Source organism: Oncorhynchus mykiss, chromosome 4 (assembly GCF_013265735.2).
Source record: "Oncorhynchus mykiss isolate Arlee chromosome 4, USDA_OmykA_1.1, whole genome shotgun sequence".
NCBI classification, from domain to species: domain Eukaryota; kingdom Metazoa; phylum Chordata; class Actinopteri; order Salmoniformes; family Salmonidae; genus Oncorhynchus; species Oncorhynchus mykiss.
The window spans coordinates 9526971-9546129 of NC_048568.1; the positions used below are offsets into that span (position 1 = coordinate 9526971).

A 19159-nucleotide genomic window follows, 5' to 3' on the forward strand; every position below is an offset into this window, starting at 1 on the left:
GCTGTCATCAAGGCAAAGGGTGGCTATTCAAACATAATATATATTTAGATTTGTTTAACACTTTTTTGGTTACCACATGATTCCATATGTGTTATTTCATAGGTCTGATCTATTCACTATTCTAATAAAAGAAAGAAAGGAAAGCCTTTGAATGAGTAGGTGTGTCCAAACTTTTGACTGGTACTGTATGTTGTTTAGGTGTGTGTTTTTTAAGCCAAACTTAAGGTTTAAAGGACCCATAGTCAGGCACTTAAATCCCTAAACAAAGAACAGGTAGTTTGAAGCAAATTATTGTATGCATAATGAAAATAATTTTGAGAAAGAATAGTACAATTGGAAATAGGGGACATGCTGAGGTTATTATTGACAGCTGATGTATTATTTAATCAGAAATATATTAAAATTAAGTGAAGAGTGACACAGTCATATTAAGAGTAAGGAACATGATGTGATGAAAGACTTCTCTCATGGATTCAGTTTGAAGTCCTTGTGTCCTTTAGTCCCCCTGTACTAAATGATTAATGGCTCTGACTATGTTGCTATATTTAGAGGGCCAGGAAGTGGGAATGCCATTGCATCCTGTGATATTTTACTCCTGTTGCTAATTAAGTGAATGTTGTATCTACTGTATCTCACATCATCATCATGAAAGAGCATTAATTCCAGAAAAACTTGTTGACCTCGAAACAAACAAATACACCATCCCATAGCCCCAAATGAGTTTAGATTTTAATGTTTGAATTGAGAACCATGAGCAAGAGGGAAAATTTATTATAGACTGTCTGAATTTACTTTGATTCATGCAGTAACATTTTTAAATGTCCAGAAATGCATTTACGGGGGAGGAAAGGTCTGACTGTTTTCAACTTTTCCTGCTTGCAATAATTTGTGTGGTGTGATGGTTTTCCTTGCCATCTCCAAATTGCTCTCTAAGGCTTGAATAAATATTGTTTATGTTCCTTAAGTTCACGCCCCACTTATGAGTCATCTCCAATGGAGGCCTCTACTGTTGAGCTGTGTTGGGATTTTCAGTCACAAGCTATCCCTTCTAAGCCTCTCACAAAATAACACATTTAATCAATTTAATCCAACATCACAAACAGATGTTCTCATTAAAGTTGCACAAAATGCACTATGATTTAAGTTGGAGTTTATTCTTAGGCCAAATGTCTGTTAGTGTACCTTGCTTACACATCTCCTCTATTTATAGGTCATGTGGAAGCTAGCATGAACTGATATGAACAGAGCATTGTGATTGGTCCAGAATGGTGGTGTTGTGCAACATCATTCTCAGAACACTAAGTCCATTTGTCTCAGACTGACTATGCTTGTGAATATCGTTTTTTCAAACATTCTTTGAGATAGTTACATTGTCTATTACTTACTGCGATGAACATATCATTGGAGGACACCTCATTTGAGATGGGCTGGGCTACAAGGGAAGGTATTGGAAAGGTGGAGTGAGCATCCAAAAGGTGCATTTAATCCAGTACTGTATGGAGTTTGTCTTTGACAAACTGTGTTGAAAGAGGTCTGGAAGGGGTCCGGAATGCCATTGGTGTGTCGTTCTGTGGTCCAATTGGGGGGAAAACTAGATCCATATAAGCCTTCCCTGGAAGGGAAAAAAAGATATATTATTCAGTCATCAACCTCCAGAGAGAAAGGACAGTGACATTACATTCCTTGTTCAGGTCTAGACTAGGTGGGAGTCATAGGGTGGTCTCCACGCAGGATCCGTTCATGTGCAGCGAATGGTTCAGGCAGCCCTCGTTGCGGTGCACAATGAGCACGGGGAAGTAGAGTGCGTCCTGGTAGTCAGGCGGGTTCTCCTCACTAGCTGGCTGGTCCGACGGTGTCAGGCAGCGCGTGCTCTCTGTGGGGCACGATGTCTCGTTGAGGCTGCCGCTGCTCCGCCACAAGCCGCTGCGCCGCGAGCCGTACAGCCGCGACAATGAGAAACGGCTAGCGCTGAAGGGGATATGTGGGCTAGTCCCATTGCAGATGCTCAGAGCACTGCGCGAGAAGATGGATGAGCTGCTGATGGTGCAGTGGCAGCGCTCGCAGTTCTGTCGGTAGCTGCCATAGCTGCCGCACACCGAGTAAGTGTTGCCATTGCTGCCGCCACCTGAGGAAAGTTGAGCAAGGTCCATGAGCACAGCCTCGGAATAGCTGGGCACCAGCTGCTGGTTGGAGCGGATGTGCCACTCCAGTTCGGTGCTTTCGATGGTGTTGACCCTAGGAATGTGGTGGCAGTATGGTCGCTCCTCGGATGGTGTGACAGGGACACAGTCGAAGCCGAACAGCTTCTCCACATGGTAGTGGAGGTAGGCTGTGCGGTACTCGGTTAGCACACGCAGCGGCCAGGAGAAGGTGAAGGCAGCGGCTGCCCAAAACACGTAGTTGGACACGTACCAGGGCAGGTGGTCCAGGTCTGAATAGGCAATCATGTACTCCTTAAAGTCTACATTCTTCAGGTGCATGCCCTCGCGGGCCTCCATGTAGTCGTCCAGGCCCTCGTTCTCGGTGAAGAAGCGGGCCCGCTGGGTTAGGTAGGAGTTCTCCGACTCCACATTGGCAAAGCTAAAGCACTTGGTGAACCTCAGCTTGGTGACGGGGAAGCTGTCCAGGCCCTGCAGCTGCTTGGAGATGTCGTTCACGCCGCAATTGCCGTAGTTAAACTCCGCCTCGGCCACGTGCGTGTTGACACGCTGGTGATACACTTGCGTGGTGGTGTAGGCGTCGCCGTTACGGTAGCGTGTCACTTGCCGCGTGCGCCGCACATAATGGTAGCTGATGGCCTTCCACCAGATGCAGGGTGTGGCTTGCTGCATGCACCCGATGCGCTCGCCCACACTCTCCACGTCCACCTTGTACAGCAGTGCGTTGTGGGTGCGGCAGTGCCAGCACTCCACCAGGTAGACCACGTATAGCATGACCATGAAGGCCACAGGAATGTAGATGTATCCGTTGGAGCAGGGGCTTTCGTGGTACATCATTGACTTGACCTTGTAGGCACTGTCGAAGGAAAGCCGCGTCACCTTGGTCACGTGGCACCAGGTCATGGCCCCCACGCAGCCGTACATGAGTAGGGACAGGAGCAGGCATTTCCAGTGGCTATCCCTGCACAGGGACTTACTGAGGGACTGCTTCAGGGGACGCTGCTGCACAGGGGGAAATGGAGAAAGAAAATAGCAATGAGTCTGGGAAAACATACCTGTAAGCATTGTTGTGCTAACCATTATACATACAGTGAGAAAACACATATCAAATGCACAATGAGAATGATGAATTGATGGATATTTGAAGCAATAGCTATCTTTTAAATAACTCTATAGAAACAGTAAACTTGAAAGAATTTGAGGCAAAAGCAACTACTCTTTGCAACACATGAAATATTCAGCTTTCTAAGTGCTTTGACATACTGTATCTTATGAATGAGCAAAGAGCTGCTTGCTCATGTCTTTGCTTGTTATGATCAAACAGTTCAGACTTTATCTGAACTTTCACACGATCAACCTGACCACGAGAATCTTTTTGTTTCCATTTCTTTTTTACATTTATACTATTCAATTTTTCATATTTTTTCCAAACACACACATGCGAACATTGATTTACAGACGCACACAAACAACGACTACATCTCATCAGCCCAGATCCGCACGCTCACACTCCCATCAATAGTGCCTGCATTATTGTTTGCCACATGGCCTTAAATTGTACAGATTTGTTTTTCTCGGTCGACTATGTATACATTTTTTCAAGATGAGTGATGAGAAGAGAATCAGCCCATTGGGTATCTCACTATACCCCCATATGCCATGTCTTGAAATATGCAGACAGACAGATTAAAAGTGCATTTACATTATAATACTTCTTACAGACAACTTTATAGCTCTGCCCATTACTTTTGGACTTCATAGCATTCCTAGAAAGCATGGATTATTGAGTCATTTTTAGTTTTACCCTTAAGATATGACTCTGCTGAGGTATATCCATCAGTGCTGTAGAATTTTTTATTTTGTCAATTGTATAATAAATTAATTCTATACAATATTTTATACTGGATTAAGTTTACATTTTCGTTTACTGTAATTTCATTAGTTATGCTCCAACATTCCCTCCATCTTGTGCCAACATCAGTTATTTTTAAGTCTTGGTTCCAATAGTTTATATTTTTTCTAATTAATTGGATAGGTTGGATACTGTATGCTCTCTGCAAGATTGTGTATGTCTTACCTATCATGTGAACATCTCTTTCCCTCAAGGTTGCTCTGATGTCCAAAATATTTCAAATAAAACATGTTGTGATATGTAACTTTTAAGTTGCATCGATTTGAAAATATCTACATTGGTCAGACCAAAATAGATTTTGAATTATATAATGGAAATAAATGTATTTCCTGTTACCAAGTCATTTACAGTATCTATGCCTTTAGTTTTCCATGTGGACCAATTTATTGGTTAATTCTGAAAAGCTATTCAAGGATTTTTAGGGAGTGATATTTGTTCTTGTAGAATAAGTGTATTTTTCTTCCATATTGTTATAGCGTTCTTAATTATGAAGTTGTTAACTTTATCCTTTGAAAATAAAAAGATTCTGGGGATAAGCATGAGTATCTTCAATATGTACCGATTGTTCCCCTTTAGTGCATTTAACTATATGGCACATGTAAAGGCCTTGGGTAGTGAGTTGATACAATTCCAAGTCTGGAAGGTTAAAAACTCCCTCACACTTAGGAAGATGTAAACCTTTATTTTTTATTCTATGACCGGGTATACTTTTTTAAAGAATGTCTTCGGTGGGGTAATTGGTATTACCAAAAATAAATACATTCCATTACATTCTGAAGAGGCTTATACTACCTGTAAGATTTATGGGAAGATTGTACCATTTAATTAAATCTGCTTTCATATGTGACTCGTTTCAGGAAACTGTGGGTAGGAGAGACATTTTGGAACATGTGAACTTTCATGTCCCTTAATTACAAACTTGTATGCTATCTGGAAATATGAAAAAAAAATAGTTAAATTACGAGCCTAGTTAGTTTAGCTACGGAAAAAGTGAGGAACCTTCCCGCTAGCCATGATTGGCTGAGATAATGGGGGGCTGGACTTGCCGAGAGATGAGTTCGGATTGGTCTGCCAGGTTGCACGTGTCTGTCTATAACATGAGCTGGTCAGTATATGTAGGTAATCCTTTCTAACGTTGCTTTTTTAAAAGGTATCACATAGTAGAACTGCAAAACTGTTGCTCTCCACTTTCTGGAGGACCGAGATTTGAAATCAGTGGAATGCCGGATGGAATTAAAGAATGATAGCTAAGGAGATTGAGAAAATTATGGCATTTGATTGCAAATATGCAGAGGAAGTGAAAAAGAGAACACACAGAAGGCTGTTGTAAAAAAAATCTGTCTCCGGATTACTTCAAATTTAGGTCAACCATGGCATCCGTGACAGAGAGGGAGAAGCGTCCATCCATGTATACGGGTAAGATAGTCTTAGCTACATTTTCAGATATTACACGTTTCTAATTTTGTCAAAATAATTACTTTCTCATTGTTCCCAACTGTAGTGTATGATATACAGTTTTCTAGCTCTGAGTCTCTACTTTTATCCAATGTAAAAATAAAAAATAATTTCAAATTTTGCTACATAAGACTGAATTGAGCCGGTCGGTCACATATTGTTAAGTAAGTTATATATTTGTTTGTTGTCAGCTAAGTATTTAATATTTTTTGTGGTCCACTTAAAGGATTGCTGTAGATTGTGAGTTCTTCTATTTCTTTTCCCAATGACTATTATATAGTTTTTTTCCAGATTAATTTTATATCCTGATATTTTTGAGTATTCTGAAAATATACCAAGGGGGCATTTAGTTTTCAATATTGGTCAGGTATATCAGGAGTTAATCTGCAAATATGTTTAGTTCATATTCATGTTTACCAACACTGATACCTGATATGTTTGGGTCCTGTCTAATTCTTTCTGCAAGAGGTTCAAGTGCCAGTGCAAACAGGAGGGGGGAGAGGGGACATCCTTGTCTTGTGCCACTTTCTAAAGCAATTTCATCAGAAAATGTATTATTTGTGTATATTTTTGCTTTAGGACATTTTCTATAATATCTGTATTAAATATATTATTTCAGCAGGAAAATTGAAAGCTTCCAAAGTTTTGAATAGAAAAGGCCATTCAAGACCACCAAAAGTATTTTTGACATCAACATCCATTATTCAAGGTCCATTAGTCTAAAAGACTTTGGACAGTCTATTGCTTGTAAGATTTGTGACCGACTGCCATGATCCGGTCTTATTTTGCAAAATTTGAAATTGTGTTTTTTACATTGGATAAAAGCAGAGACTCAGAGCTACAATATGGTATATCATACACTGCATTTGAGGAACAATGGGAAAGTAATTCTGCTTTGAAAGTTGATCAACTTGTAACCTCACTTTTGAGAAAATGGCCTTTGAATGTTTTGCTACTACTACTGGAGAGCTCTTGTTTGTCTACACCCATTTAGCATTGTTCACACCCTCTTAACTTGTTATGGCTGCAATCTCGTTAACGGGATAATTGTCATCAACAACCGCTGAATTGCACAGCGCTACGTTCAAAGAATATTACTAAAAATATTTATATTCAAGACATCACAAGAGCAATATAGGAAAACACAGCTTAGCCTTTTGTTAACTTGAAACTACCCATCCCGGATCCGGGAGAATTGTCATCAACTACACTAATTAGCATTGCGCAATGGTCAAAAAATATTACTAGAAAATATTCATATTCATGAAATCACAAGTGAAATATAGTGAAACACAGCTTATCCTTTTGTTTTCACCCTGTCATCTCAGATTTTGAAAATATGCTTTACAGCCAAAGCAAGACAAGCGTTTGTGTAAGTTTATCGATAGCCTAGCATAGCATTATGTCCAGCTAGCAGCAGGAAGCTTGGTCACGAAAATCAGAAAAGCAATCAAATTAACCATTTACCTTTGATGATCTTCGGATGTTTTCACTGACGAGACTCCCAGTTAGACAGCAAATGTTCCTTTTGTTCCATAAAGATTATTTTTCTACCCAAAATTCCTCCGTTTGCTTGTCACGTTATGTTCAGAAATCCACCGGAAATAGCGGTCACGACAACGCCGAGAAAAAAAAATCTAATTATATCCATAATATCGACAGAAACATGGCAAACGTTTTTTATAATCAAACCTCAAGGTGTTTTTCAATTATCTATTCGATAATATATCAACCGGGACAATTGGCTTTTCAGTAGGAGCGAGAGGAAAAATGACTACCTCTGTCTTTTACGCAAGAATCACTCTGAGAGCCCTCAGCTGGCCACTTACGCAATGTAGTTGTTTACGCTCATTCTTCCACATAAAGGCGTGAAACTACGTCACAATGCTGTAGACACCTTAGGGAATACGTAGAAAAAGGAATCTGGTTGATATCCCTTTCAGTGGCCAATAGGGGTGCATAGGAAGACAACGGTTTCAAAACATGAGTCACTTCCTGATTGGATTTTTCTTAGGCTTTCACCTGCAATATCAGTTCTGTTATACTCGGGGCGACAGGGTAGTCTAGTGGTTAGAGCGTTGGACTAGTAACCGGAAGGTTGCAAGTTCAAACCCCCGAGATGACAAATCTGTCATTCTGCTCCTGAACATTGAAGGCTGTCATTGAAAACAAGAATATGTTCTTAACTGACTTGCCTAGTTAAATAAAGGTAAAATAAAAATACTCACAGACAATATTTTGACAGTTTTGGAAACTTTAGAGTGTTTTCTATCCCAAGCTGTCAATTATATGCATATTCTAGCATCTGGTCCTGAGAAATAGGCGGTTTACTTTGGGAACGTTATTTTTCCAAACACTAAAGTTTCCAAAACTGTCAAAATATTGTCTGTGAGTATAACAGAACTGATATTGCTGGTGAAAACCTGAGGAAAATCCAACCAGGAAGTGCTGTTATTGTGAAACCTCTCTGTTCCATTGCATGCCTACCCTCCATTTAAAGGGATATCAACCAGATTCCTTTCCCTATGGCTTCCACATGGTGTGAACAGTCTTTATACATAGTTTCAGGCTTTTATTCTGAAAAATTAGCGAGAATGATCACATTGCGTCAGTGGATAGCTGGGTGTCCCCAGATTTGTGCATACGCGAGCAGCCTGGAGCAGATCTTTTCTCCTATTGAAAAGGCTACCATTCGGTTGAAATATTATCGATTATTTATTGTAAATACAACCTGAGGATCGATTATAAAAACGTTTGACATGTTTCTACGAACTTTACGGATACTATTTGGAATTTTCGCCTGCCCGTCGTGACCTGCACGAGCCGGTGGATTACTCAACAAAACGCGCCAACCAAATGGAGGTTTTTGGATATAAAAATAATCTTTATCGAACAAAACAAACATTTATTGTGTAATTGGGAGTCTCGTGAGTGCAAACATCCGAAGATCATCAAAGGTAAGCCATTCATTTTATTGCTTTTCTGACTTTTGTGATCAATCTACTTTGCTACTAGCTGTTTGTAATGTTTTGTCTGCTTAGAGAGCGGTCCTCACATAAATGCTTGGTTTGCTTTCGCTGTAAAGCTTTTTTGAAATATGACACGCCAGGTGGATTAACAACAAGCTAAGCTGTATTTTGGTATATTGCACTTGTGATTTCATGATTTTTTATTTTTTTGTAATTTAATTTGAATTTTGCGCTCTGCAATTCAGTGGATGAAATGATCCCGCTAAAGGGATCGGTGCGCCAAGAGGTTTTAAGGGTTGATCCGAGTGTTCTGTCCAAACAAAAGCTGTCAAGCACCCAAGCTAACAATTGTCGCAGTGGCATTCTTTTAAAATTGACACTTCTCAGCCAATCATGGCTAGCGGGAAGGTTGCTGACTTTTTCTGTGGCTAAACCAACTAGGCTCGTAATTTAACTATTTTATTCGTATTTTCAGATGGCATACAAGTTTGTTATTAAGGCACATGAAAGTTTACACGTTCCAGAAGTTTTTTTTGCCAGAAAACACATTTTAATTTAAAAAAACAAGATATTATGGCTCTCATGTGAAGTAGTGACCCACACATACACCTAGTTTATCACATTTGTTATTATTTTATTGTCGCAGTTCATTAAACTTATGGGTCTATAATCAGTAGGGAACTCCAGATTTTTCCTGCTTTTAATATAACTGAAATAACTGTTTGATACATGGAACTAGGAAGTACTGAATACTGAATTGAGTGCCATGTTTGTTTTCATGTGGGGCGCTAAATAGAATTATATGGGAAAGCCTTCCCTTCCTGGTACTTTTATCCACGTGAATGTTTTAACAGTATATCATGTTTATTTTTGGGTGATCTCTGTTTTTAGCGATTAAAAAAAAAAATTATACATAGATTTTCAGCTGATAATCACTTCAGGGTTGTTGAGTCTAAGAAGTCTATAGGATCTGTCCAACTGTTGTTTAATTCTGATTTATATACATTTTCATAGAAGCTTTCTAAAATGTAATTAATCATGTTATTTCCAATTTATGCATTTGTATGTTTATCTTTTTAAATTATAACTGGTATTCTTTTTGTTTGAACTGTGAGATATTTACCAGGTCTATTTGCCATTAAGTAATATGCTTTATTTGACATTAACCTGTAATTGTTGACTCTCTTCAATAGTGAAAGATCGTATTCCTGAATAATTTCACATTTTATTTTCTTCTTTACCTTGTAATGATTTTTATAGAATTTTCTAAGAGATGTATTTTTATTTTATGTTAATTTCTAAATCAGATTTATTTTTTGCTGAGTATGAGATTATCATTCCCCTAATGTACGCCTTAAAGGCATCCCAGATTAAATCAGGGGTTGTTTTTTTCTCTATCTTCTACGTCTACATTTGTAATGGCAAAGGTTAAAATAAATGTCATTTACTTAGTTAATACAGACGCTCCAAATTCTGTTGCTAAGTGTATTTTCTATTGGTGTATTTAAGCACGATAACGGAAAATGATTCGATATCACTATATCATGAATTGTTGAGGGCATTTTTTGGAAATAAAAATGTTGTACATTTAATATAGCTTTTCTTACTTTGAGAAAAAAAGGAATTGTTTTATTGTAGTTGGGAATAGTAATCTCCAGGTATCCTGTTACATTACCTGTAGAGATTACATTTTTAAGCCTCTTTAGAGGCTCTCTAAACTTTTTTTATGTACGTATGATTTAGGTCACCTGCTAAAATAATTATTCCTGTCTGGATTTGATCTAATATAGTTGGAATACTATCTAATAAAAATATTTTCTCTTGGTGGGATATACAATGAAATCAATGTATAGTTTTCACCATGTAAGGTACAATTCAACATTAGAAAACGGTCGTATTGTGTCCATGTGCTGGGATATAAGGGAAAATGTTGGGGGTGCTGAGAATCTGTAGTGCGGGAGAAAAAGAAAATCACGCACTATAGACAGCTATATTGGTCCGCTAGTACAGGACTACTAAAGAAGGTCCAGTTAACTACTTTTGTGAAAAAACAAAATGTTTAAAAATATATAAAAAATTGCCTGCGCATCAGACGGCTATATCGCTCCCCTAATACAGGAATAAGTCAAGGCCCAGTCCACTACTTTTGTGAGAAAGTAAAAAATATAGATATTTTTTTCCATCTTTTTTTCCAATTTTTCAGGGGGTGCTGCAGCACCCTCGGCACCCCTACTTCCCGCGGCTACACACAGAAGTGTCTGAAGCCCTCCTAGTCACTCCAACCTAATCCCCCGGCTTCTCACCAATAAACACCATTGAATCTTAGTTATTATGACAAACAAGGTATACAAATTATGTGACATTCGCCAAAGAGCTGCTTGCTCATGTCTTTAGTTTGTTATGATCAAACGGCTCACACACTTCATCTGAACTTTCACATGATCAACCTCTTCAAGAGAATCTTCCCATTTCCATTTCAGGTCATTGAGAAAACACTGCAGGTGTTTGTCGCCATGACATACAAGAACCTCACATACTACCAACAACTTCAAGTGAATGTGAAACCCTCCCAGTTAATGGCGTATGTGGAGATAGGGGTCTTCTGATCAAATATACAGTAAAGACTACCATAATAAAAGTGAAATGAGCTGTATTAGCTACATAATTTTATTTTATAATATAAATGGTATGTATTCAAATGGATATCTAAAACACTTTAAGGATTGGAATAGTATTCCAAAATTGTGAACTGTTAAAAGAGCAAACCATCCCAATTAAATCCTGCAGTAATTTCATCCAGACACCATGAAGCTGGTGGCATCTTTTCCACCCCAGGGCACTGCAAGCCCGAGTGCCTGCATCAGAAGCTGGTCACGCCTTATGGGATGGAAAAAGCCCCAGGATGGATGGATTATAGCACTACACACAACCCCAAACAGGTACCCTAAACAACATTCATACATTTGTTTATCAGTCATCACACAAGGGGCAAAGACTGATTGACCTAATCGTGTATAGTACAGGAGGCTCGCTGGACATCGTCACCAATATGGTGGGGAAAGATGGTGGTACTTTTGGCAGGGGATTAATTCATTGGAACTGAAAGGTCCTACTAATCACTGCAAACAAACCCAAACAACCCAGAGTCAGTTAGAGCGGACCAAAGCTAGACCAGGGCTACTAGCCATGTCATGGGCCAGAACTAGTGTGGACCAGGCGACATCTGCAGCTGGATGCTTCTCATTGTTTAATGTACCTGTTTGGGGTTGTGTGTAGTTGTTTAGGGTACCTGTTTGAGGTACCTCTTTGGGGTTGTTTGTGGGTCTTTGGAGTACCTGTTTGGGGTTGTTTGTGTTTGCCCTTTGAGGTTCACAGACCAGGCGGCATCAGCACACATAATCTACAGCTGGATGCTTCTTGTTTTTTGTGTTTGTTGTGATTGTTTGTGGTTGTGTTGCGTATCTGCTTTGGGTTGTTTGGGTTACTTGTTTGGGGTATCTGTTTGTGGTTGCGCTTTGAGGTTTGCAGATCAGGTGGCATCATCACGCATAATCTGCAGCTGGATGCTTCTCGTTATTTGGGTTTGTTGTGATTGTTTGTGGTTGTGTTGCGTATCTGCTTTGGGATGTTTGGGTTACTTGTTTGGGGTATCTGTTTGTGGTTGCGCTTTGAGGTTTGCAGATCAGGTGGCATCATCACGCATAATCTGCAGCTGGATGCTTCTCGTTATTTGGGTTTGTTTGGGGTACCAGTTTGGGGTTGTTTGCGGTACCTGTTTGGGGCTATTTGGCGTTGTTCGGGGTACCTGTTTGGGGTACCTGTTTGGGGTTGTTTGGGGTACTTGTTGGGATTGTTTGGCGTACCTGTTTGGGCTTGTTTGTGGTTGCGCTTTGAGGTTTGCAGACCAGGCGGCTGGATGCTTCTCATTGTTTGGGGTTGCTTGTGATTGTATGGGGGTTGTTTAAGGTTGTTTGCGGTGCCTATTTGGGGTTATGGGGTTGTTTGGGGTTGTTCGTGGTTGTTTGGAGTACCTGTTTGGTTGTTTCGGGTACCTGTTTGGGGTTGCTTGTGGTTGTTTGTGGGTTATTTAAGTTTGCTTGAGGTACCTGTTTGGGGTACTTGTTTGGGTTTGTTTGGGGTTGTTTTTAGTTGTTTGAGGTACCTTTTTGGGGTTGTTAGTTGTTCTTTGGGGTTGTCTGGGGTACCTGTTTGGGGCACCTGTTTGGGGTTGTTTGTGGTTGCGTTCTGAGGTTCACAGACCAGGGGGCTGGATGCTTCTCATTGTTTGGGGTTGTTTGTCATTATTTGGGGGTACCTGTTTGGGGTTGTTTGTAGTTGTTTGGGATACCTGTCTGGGGTTGTTTGTGGTTGGGGTACTGGTTTGGGGGTACCTGTTAGGAGTTGTTTGTGGTTGTTTAGGGTACCTGTTTAGGGTTGTTTGTGGGTCTTTGGGGTAACTGTTTGGGGTTATTTGTGGTTGTTTGGGGTAAATGTTTGGGGTTATTTGGGACACCTGTTTGTGGTTGTTTGGGGTGATTAGTAGGACCCGAACTGAACAGTACCATACTCAAGGAGGGCAGGACACTGTAAACAGCTAGGAAGAGGAGGAATTGTGTTCACGTTATATAATTCTTTCCATGGTTCTATTGCATGTTAATAATACTGTATAGACAACCTTTTTGGGGATTTAAATACAGGTTTCACCAAACTGTATTTCAGGTTTTTACAACACAGACCTGACAGCACTCCATAATTATCCTCCCCTTACCTTGTCACATGACATGGTCCCCTGTAAACAAAACTCCCCACAGGGCAGAGGGCTTAGCACTGAATTTCCCCCTTCTGCTGATAACGCTACCACAATGGAATATTAGTTATTCACTGGCAGCGAATAGCACCGTAATCAATCGAACATGACACACTTTCCAGCCCCTGTTGCATTCCAGCCCCTGTTGTGCCCTCTTTCTGAATTGACAGTAAAATAATATGCACTAAAGCAGCATGGCATGAGATAATAATTGATTGTAGTGGGTGTGGTGTCCCTAAGCCTACTCATCTAATATTAGCATTTGAAGGGTCCTTGTTGTGTTATAAATCTATTTGAGCACAGTGGATATTACACTACATTTTATTTTTAGTAAGACTTTTCATTTGCAACACTCACTACTGTGTTTCAAACTGCCCCTGGAAGCAACTTCAGCACAGGAACTGTTCGTCGGGAGCTTCATGAAATGGGTTTCCATGTGTCGGCTGGAGTGGTGTAAAGCTTGCCGCCATTGGACTCTGGAGCGTTTCCGTTCTCTGGGGTGATGAGTCACGCTTCACCATCTGGCAGTCCGACGGACGAATCTGGGTTTGACGGATGCCAGGAGAATGCTACCTGCCTGAATGCATAGTGCCAGTTTGGTGGAGGAGGAATTATGGTCTGGGGCTGTTTTTCATGGTTTGGGCTAGGCTCCTTGGTTCCAGTGAATGGGAATCTTAACGCTACAGCATAAAATTACATTCTAGACTATTCTATGCTTCCAACTTTGTGGCAACAGTTTGGGGAAGGCCCTTTCCTGTTTCAGCATGACAATGCCCCTGTGCACAAAGTGAGGTCCATACAGAAATGGTTTGTTGAGATTGGTGTGGAAGAACTTGACTGGCCTGCACAGAGCCCTGACCTCAACTGCATCGAACACCTTTGGGATTAATTGGAACGCTTACTGCGAGCCAGGCCTAAATTCCAAACATCAGTGCCCAACCGCGTTTGATTGTCTATCCATTGTTCTGATGTATATCATGCATCGCAAAAATCAATATATTGTATATTCTCCATGACCACTTGCCTCAACAACACAGTTTTAAAAAGGGTTTGGGAAACCCCAGAGGAAAGCAGAATAGCAAGTAGAGCCATTGTTGAGTCAATTATAAAAGTAACTCGATTCATATTTTTTATTAAGAAAGCATTTTGCAGTCACTGCTTCTGAAATTTTAAGATGAATTTGAGAAAAACTGATTGAAAAAGCAGCGGGAATCGTAATATTTAAATGGTGAAGCTAAGTTAAACAGATGCACCAGGCAATTAAATATCATCAATGTGGAGGCAGCTGGAATTATGAATTAAAGATATCAAAAATTCAAAATGATTTTCTTTCACATGCAGTGTGGTTGGTTTTAATGCCTTCTTGATAGATATTAGGAGGTAATGTAATATCGTTCTAAAAATTTACCAACGCATATTTGTAGCCGTGACAGCAATTAAACATGACAGACAAAAACCTCCCTGATGAATTCTGAATAGGAGCTACAAACAGCCACAATGATGATCCTCTCAGGTGATCTAATTTTCACCAGAGGTGTGTTCAACAAATGGTGTTGATGAAGCACAAAGTGAGGGTGTTAGATAAGTCAGCGATTATTTTAGGGTTTATTTGGGTTCACAGGCTTTCATTCATACTTCCTGTTACATGGCATTTCATTTAAATTACGTATTTTTATAGGCTACAATAGTCCACATTGTATTTTAACGATTTCGAGCAATGGCTTATTAGTGTGTTCTATCTAGTGCCTCCAACTGAGTTCCTTTCAAGCTGACACTTCTATATTGTTAAGACTGGCTCTGCGTTACATTAAAAAAACCTGATTGTGTAATAGAAGGGCTAATGGAAAAGATATTGCTTGGCCAACTTCCATGTTGATGGTTAGAAGTCATAATTGGCCCAATGTAGAATAATGTAGAGTAAAACAAAAGTTTGACTCAACATTAGCACCTCTCAAGACTTAAACCTTGATTGGAAATGTGAATTCTTCAATCCTAGGTTTAATTCAGAAGTGTGATAATAGGAACTGTGAGTGTAAGGTAATGAATACTCACACATTAAAATGGTTAGTGACACATCCTATCTACTGATAATAAACCATTCTACTAAATCATCATCCAATCCCTGGCTATACAAAGCAGATCGGAATATAACCAGCCAGCAATTAAACATTGTTATACAATTGAGTGTTTCCTGATGCCAACCTATTCAGAATGACAGTAAACACAAGAGGGCCTGATTGTAACAATTATAAATAATAATAGTTTGTGAAATTCCCCTAAATGTTAAAATTGTTGTGTAAATTAACATTAAAAGGGCTTTCATAATCCCTTGCCTTGGAAGACCATGACAGGAATAGCATATAGCCTGTCATATGTCCTCAGACAGGTGGCTGTCAATATTTTTGATACGCACCAGAGAGGGACCATTTCATGGGGACATGACCATTTCAGTGACTGGAAGGGAGAGAAAAACAAGCACACACTCACGTAGTTTACCTACGCTCACGCGCAAACACACACGCACACAAACTTGCACAGTCAAACTACACCACATATTTAATAATATGGTCAAAACCATATACGATTTACAGTGATAAACGGTAGCCAAAACAAAACAAGATTGGTGCAGATGTGCTGATGCAGCGCATAATGCGTTCATTTTAAGTGGGTAATTGAACCGATATCTCAGAATCGGAATAGGGCTCAGGTTACGTGGGATTTAGCTATGATATGAATATGAACCATTTGCCAAATGCACGATTCGCTTAGCAGCTCTCGTACAGCCGCAAGCTAAACAAAGCGTTTCTCTTCTCTCACCTCCTCGCGGGGGCTCTCTTCTGTGTCCTCCTCTGGAACGGTAGTGGTGCTGCTCTCACTGGCCGTTGCAGCCGATGCTGGGGACATGTTGACAATAGCAAAAACACAGGGGCATGGATCACCTTAGTAAAACCGAGGTCCAAATCACAGTGCAACGTAAACTAGCCAGCAAGCCTACCCCAGGCTACATAATCCAACCAATATAGCGGGAGGAAACCCCTACGACATGCTCCCATTGTAAAGCAGCATCTTCTCCCCCACAGCATGAGGTGCCACTGCATGGCTACAGCAGCCTATATCCAAAGCGAAATGTATTGGGTTCATATGTCCACTGTAGAAAAAATGGGCTCCTTTGCGCCTTGATGCAGGTGCTTCCGAAATACTCTTGCAAGTGATTAAGGCACTGTTTCCCAACAAGGGGTACTAGGACAAAAAAACACTACTAGGCTGTAGGACAAAGGCAAGTAGGCTTGTCTGTAGACTAGGCTACATGTGCTTCCCCCTGAGACGGCACAGGCAGAACGTATAAGAGCACACCTGGTGATGTGTGGTGATTGCAATCCTCTCCAGGTACTTGTGTTGAGAAGGCATTTGCATTCTCATTTCAACGCCAACCCCACCACTGATGCTCATAGCCAAAGAGCTCTATGTTCAGGTCATTTTACCAAAGCACCGGTTCCAATCCCGTTATCAAACTCCAGGCGTTTACATTTGTTGGATGAGATGAAAATAGAGCTCCAGTGGTGGGTTTGGTGTCGAAATGACAATGCATGAGCAGAAAAGAACCTCAAACCTACTGTAAAATATGGTGGTTGATCTTTGATGTTATGGGGCTATTGTGCTACCACTGGTCCTCGGGCCCTTGTTAAGGTCAAAGGCATCATGAACTTTACCTAGTACCAGGACATTTTTGCCAAAATCCTGGTTGCCTCTGCCAGGAGGCTGAAACTTGGCCGCAAGTGGATCTTCCAGCAAGACAATAACCTCAAGCACACATCAAAATCCACAACAAAATGGTTCTTTGGCCACAAAATATATTTTTTTAAATTGCCATCTCAGTCTCTAGACTTGTAACCAATTGAAAACCTGTGGTTTGAATTGAAGAGTGCAATCCATAAGCACAAACAAAGGATATGAAGGATCTGGAAGGATTCTGTATGGAGGAATGGTCTAAGAGCCCTATCAATATGTTCTCCAACTCATAAAACATTTTAGAAAAATGTAAAAAAAACAGGGGTGTCAATAATTTTGACCCCTACCTTTTTGAGAAGAAAAAGTATTACTTGTTGTTAAGCAAGTAATACAAACAAAATCTCTTCCTCTGAGCAATTGTATTGTTATAAAATAAGGGCCACAGTTTTTAGAGCATACAATATAGCTCAGTATTTGAATTATGTATTTTATACAGTAATTTTTGCTCCATATATAGCCTACTCAATGAAAAACATCCTTGGTTCAGTGAAAATCCAAGCCTTTACCATTAGTTTCCAACAGGCTAGTTTGACCTTATCCCGTTATATGACTCACCCCAGAGTGAAGTTATTAGATGGCACAGTGACTATGTGAGCATGATGTAATCAACTTACAGCATCTAATCATTCAAAAAGTATGGCCAGGTAGGATTGGACTTGGAACATTAATGACATTAGCTGCAGGAACAAATATGCAACAGCTAGCCTACTTTTGACAGCAAGTTGAAAAGCTAGTATGAATAGTATTAAATAATGAATAGTATTAAAGTAATCCTTGGTAACACTAACACTTTATGTTGCTATAGTTGGTTACAACATATTAACATGTTTTACCTAATCATTTTGTATTATCGCCTGTAGCCTGCTGTAGGCTGATTTTGCCCTCTAATGGCCACAATGTTTAGGCCCTTGCTCTAAACATTTTGATGTGAAATGAAAGTAGAGGGCTTTATGTTTCTAGAACTGTACTGCAATTGAGAATCGATTCACGTTTAGATGGAGTATTTGGCTGTCAGCTCCAATTTGCCTCTAAACAGAACATGTAAGGTCCTTGGACTATAAGGAGTAACGTTAGGTTCCTTTAGTTCATTGAGATAAATTAGAGAGCACCCACCAGAGAAGAATTATACAGTATTGAACATCATAGGCTAACATGCTGACTACACTGCTCTCGTCACAAAATAAATGTACACATACATGTTACATGCTGACCACACCACTCGCATCATTACACCCACACTGCTGGTGTGCGTCAACGAGCATCATCTGCGTAGCCAGGTGCTAAAATAGAACTTGGTTCTATTTGTAATGCTTGACTTGCAAGTCCCACCTCTCCCATCTCTTCATTGGTTTTTAGGACCATTTGCCCACGTGGGTGATTGAAAGATGAACTGAGGTCTACACTCCAGTTGGTAGTAGTAATGCACCTTAAAGTTGGTTGCCAAACGCCATATAAAATCAATAGAAGAGGCCTGAAGGAGTAGAGATTATTAGAAACAAACTTGTTTTACCCTTTTATTTTTGGATTAATTGACAGATTAGAGGACCTTGTGTATTTCAGGTAAAATAACAACCCAATGTTTATATCCCAGGGCAAATTAGCTAGCAACAGCAAGCTAAATTTCCATAAATGTTTCATGCTTTTCGACCTGTCCCCAAATTAATATAGTTGGTTCAGAGTTCGTTTTGATATTTCAACTTGCATGTCCTGATTGCATCTGGTGTTCGTGTACAAAATCATCATGCGCATGCGCGAGTGGTCTGGTCAGCATCTTAGTAGGCTATATTAATAAGCCACTGAAGTTTTACTTCCATGTTTGTAATAGGCCTATTCTAAATGCTTACTTATAGGTCAACTCATAGGCTACACGTTTGGAATTCTGTCTCCATATTTCAACACTAGATTTGTTTGTCTGTCTGTTTTTAGGCCTAAGAAATGGCCTCTTGCCTACTCACTGAAAAATGAACTCCCTATTTACTTCACTTGTGAATCTCCCGGTTGGGACATACTAGTTTATAAATAGACATATGAAAGCACGGTACAGGGAACATTGGTCAAACATATCCTG

The 19159-nt window shown here is 40.0% G+C and overlaps 1 protein-coding gene across 1 annotated transcript; it reads right to left on the reverse strand.

The window, feature by feature from the left end:
• Positions 1–99: 99 nt before the first annotated feature.
• LOC110522046 (transmembrane protein 151B-like) lies at positions 100–16535 on the reverse strand. Its single transcript, XM_021600114.2, has 2 exons — positions 16120–16535; positions 100–3161 (listed from the first exon to the last, which is right to left on the reverse strand). The coding sequence occupies exons 1-2, from the start codon at positions 16204–16206 to the stop codon at positions 1710–1712; spliced, it is 1539 nt and encodes a 512-aa protein (XP_021455789.1). The 5' UTR covers positions 16207–16535; the 3' UTR covers positions 100–1709.
• Positions 16536–19159: the final 2624 nt, after the last annotated feature.

Coding starts and splice junctions, on each gene's coding strand:
- LOC110522046 (XM_021600114.2), bottom strand. CDS start 16,206: ATGTCCCCAGCATCGGCTGCAACGGCCAGTGAGAGCAGCACCACTACC. Junction 3,162..16,119: donor AAGAGAGCCCCCGCGAGGAG/GTGAGAGAAGAG, acceptor CCCCCTGTGCAG/CAGCGTCCCCTGAAGCAGTC.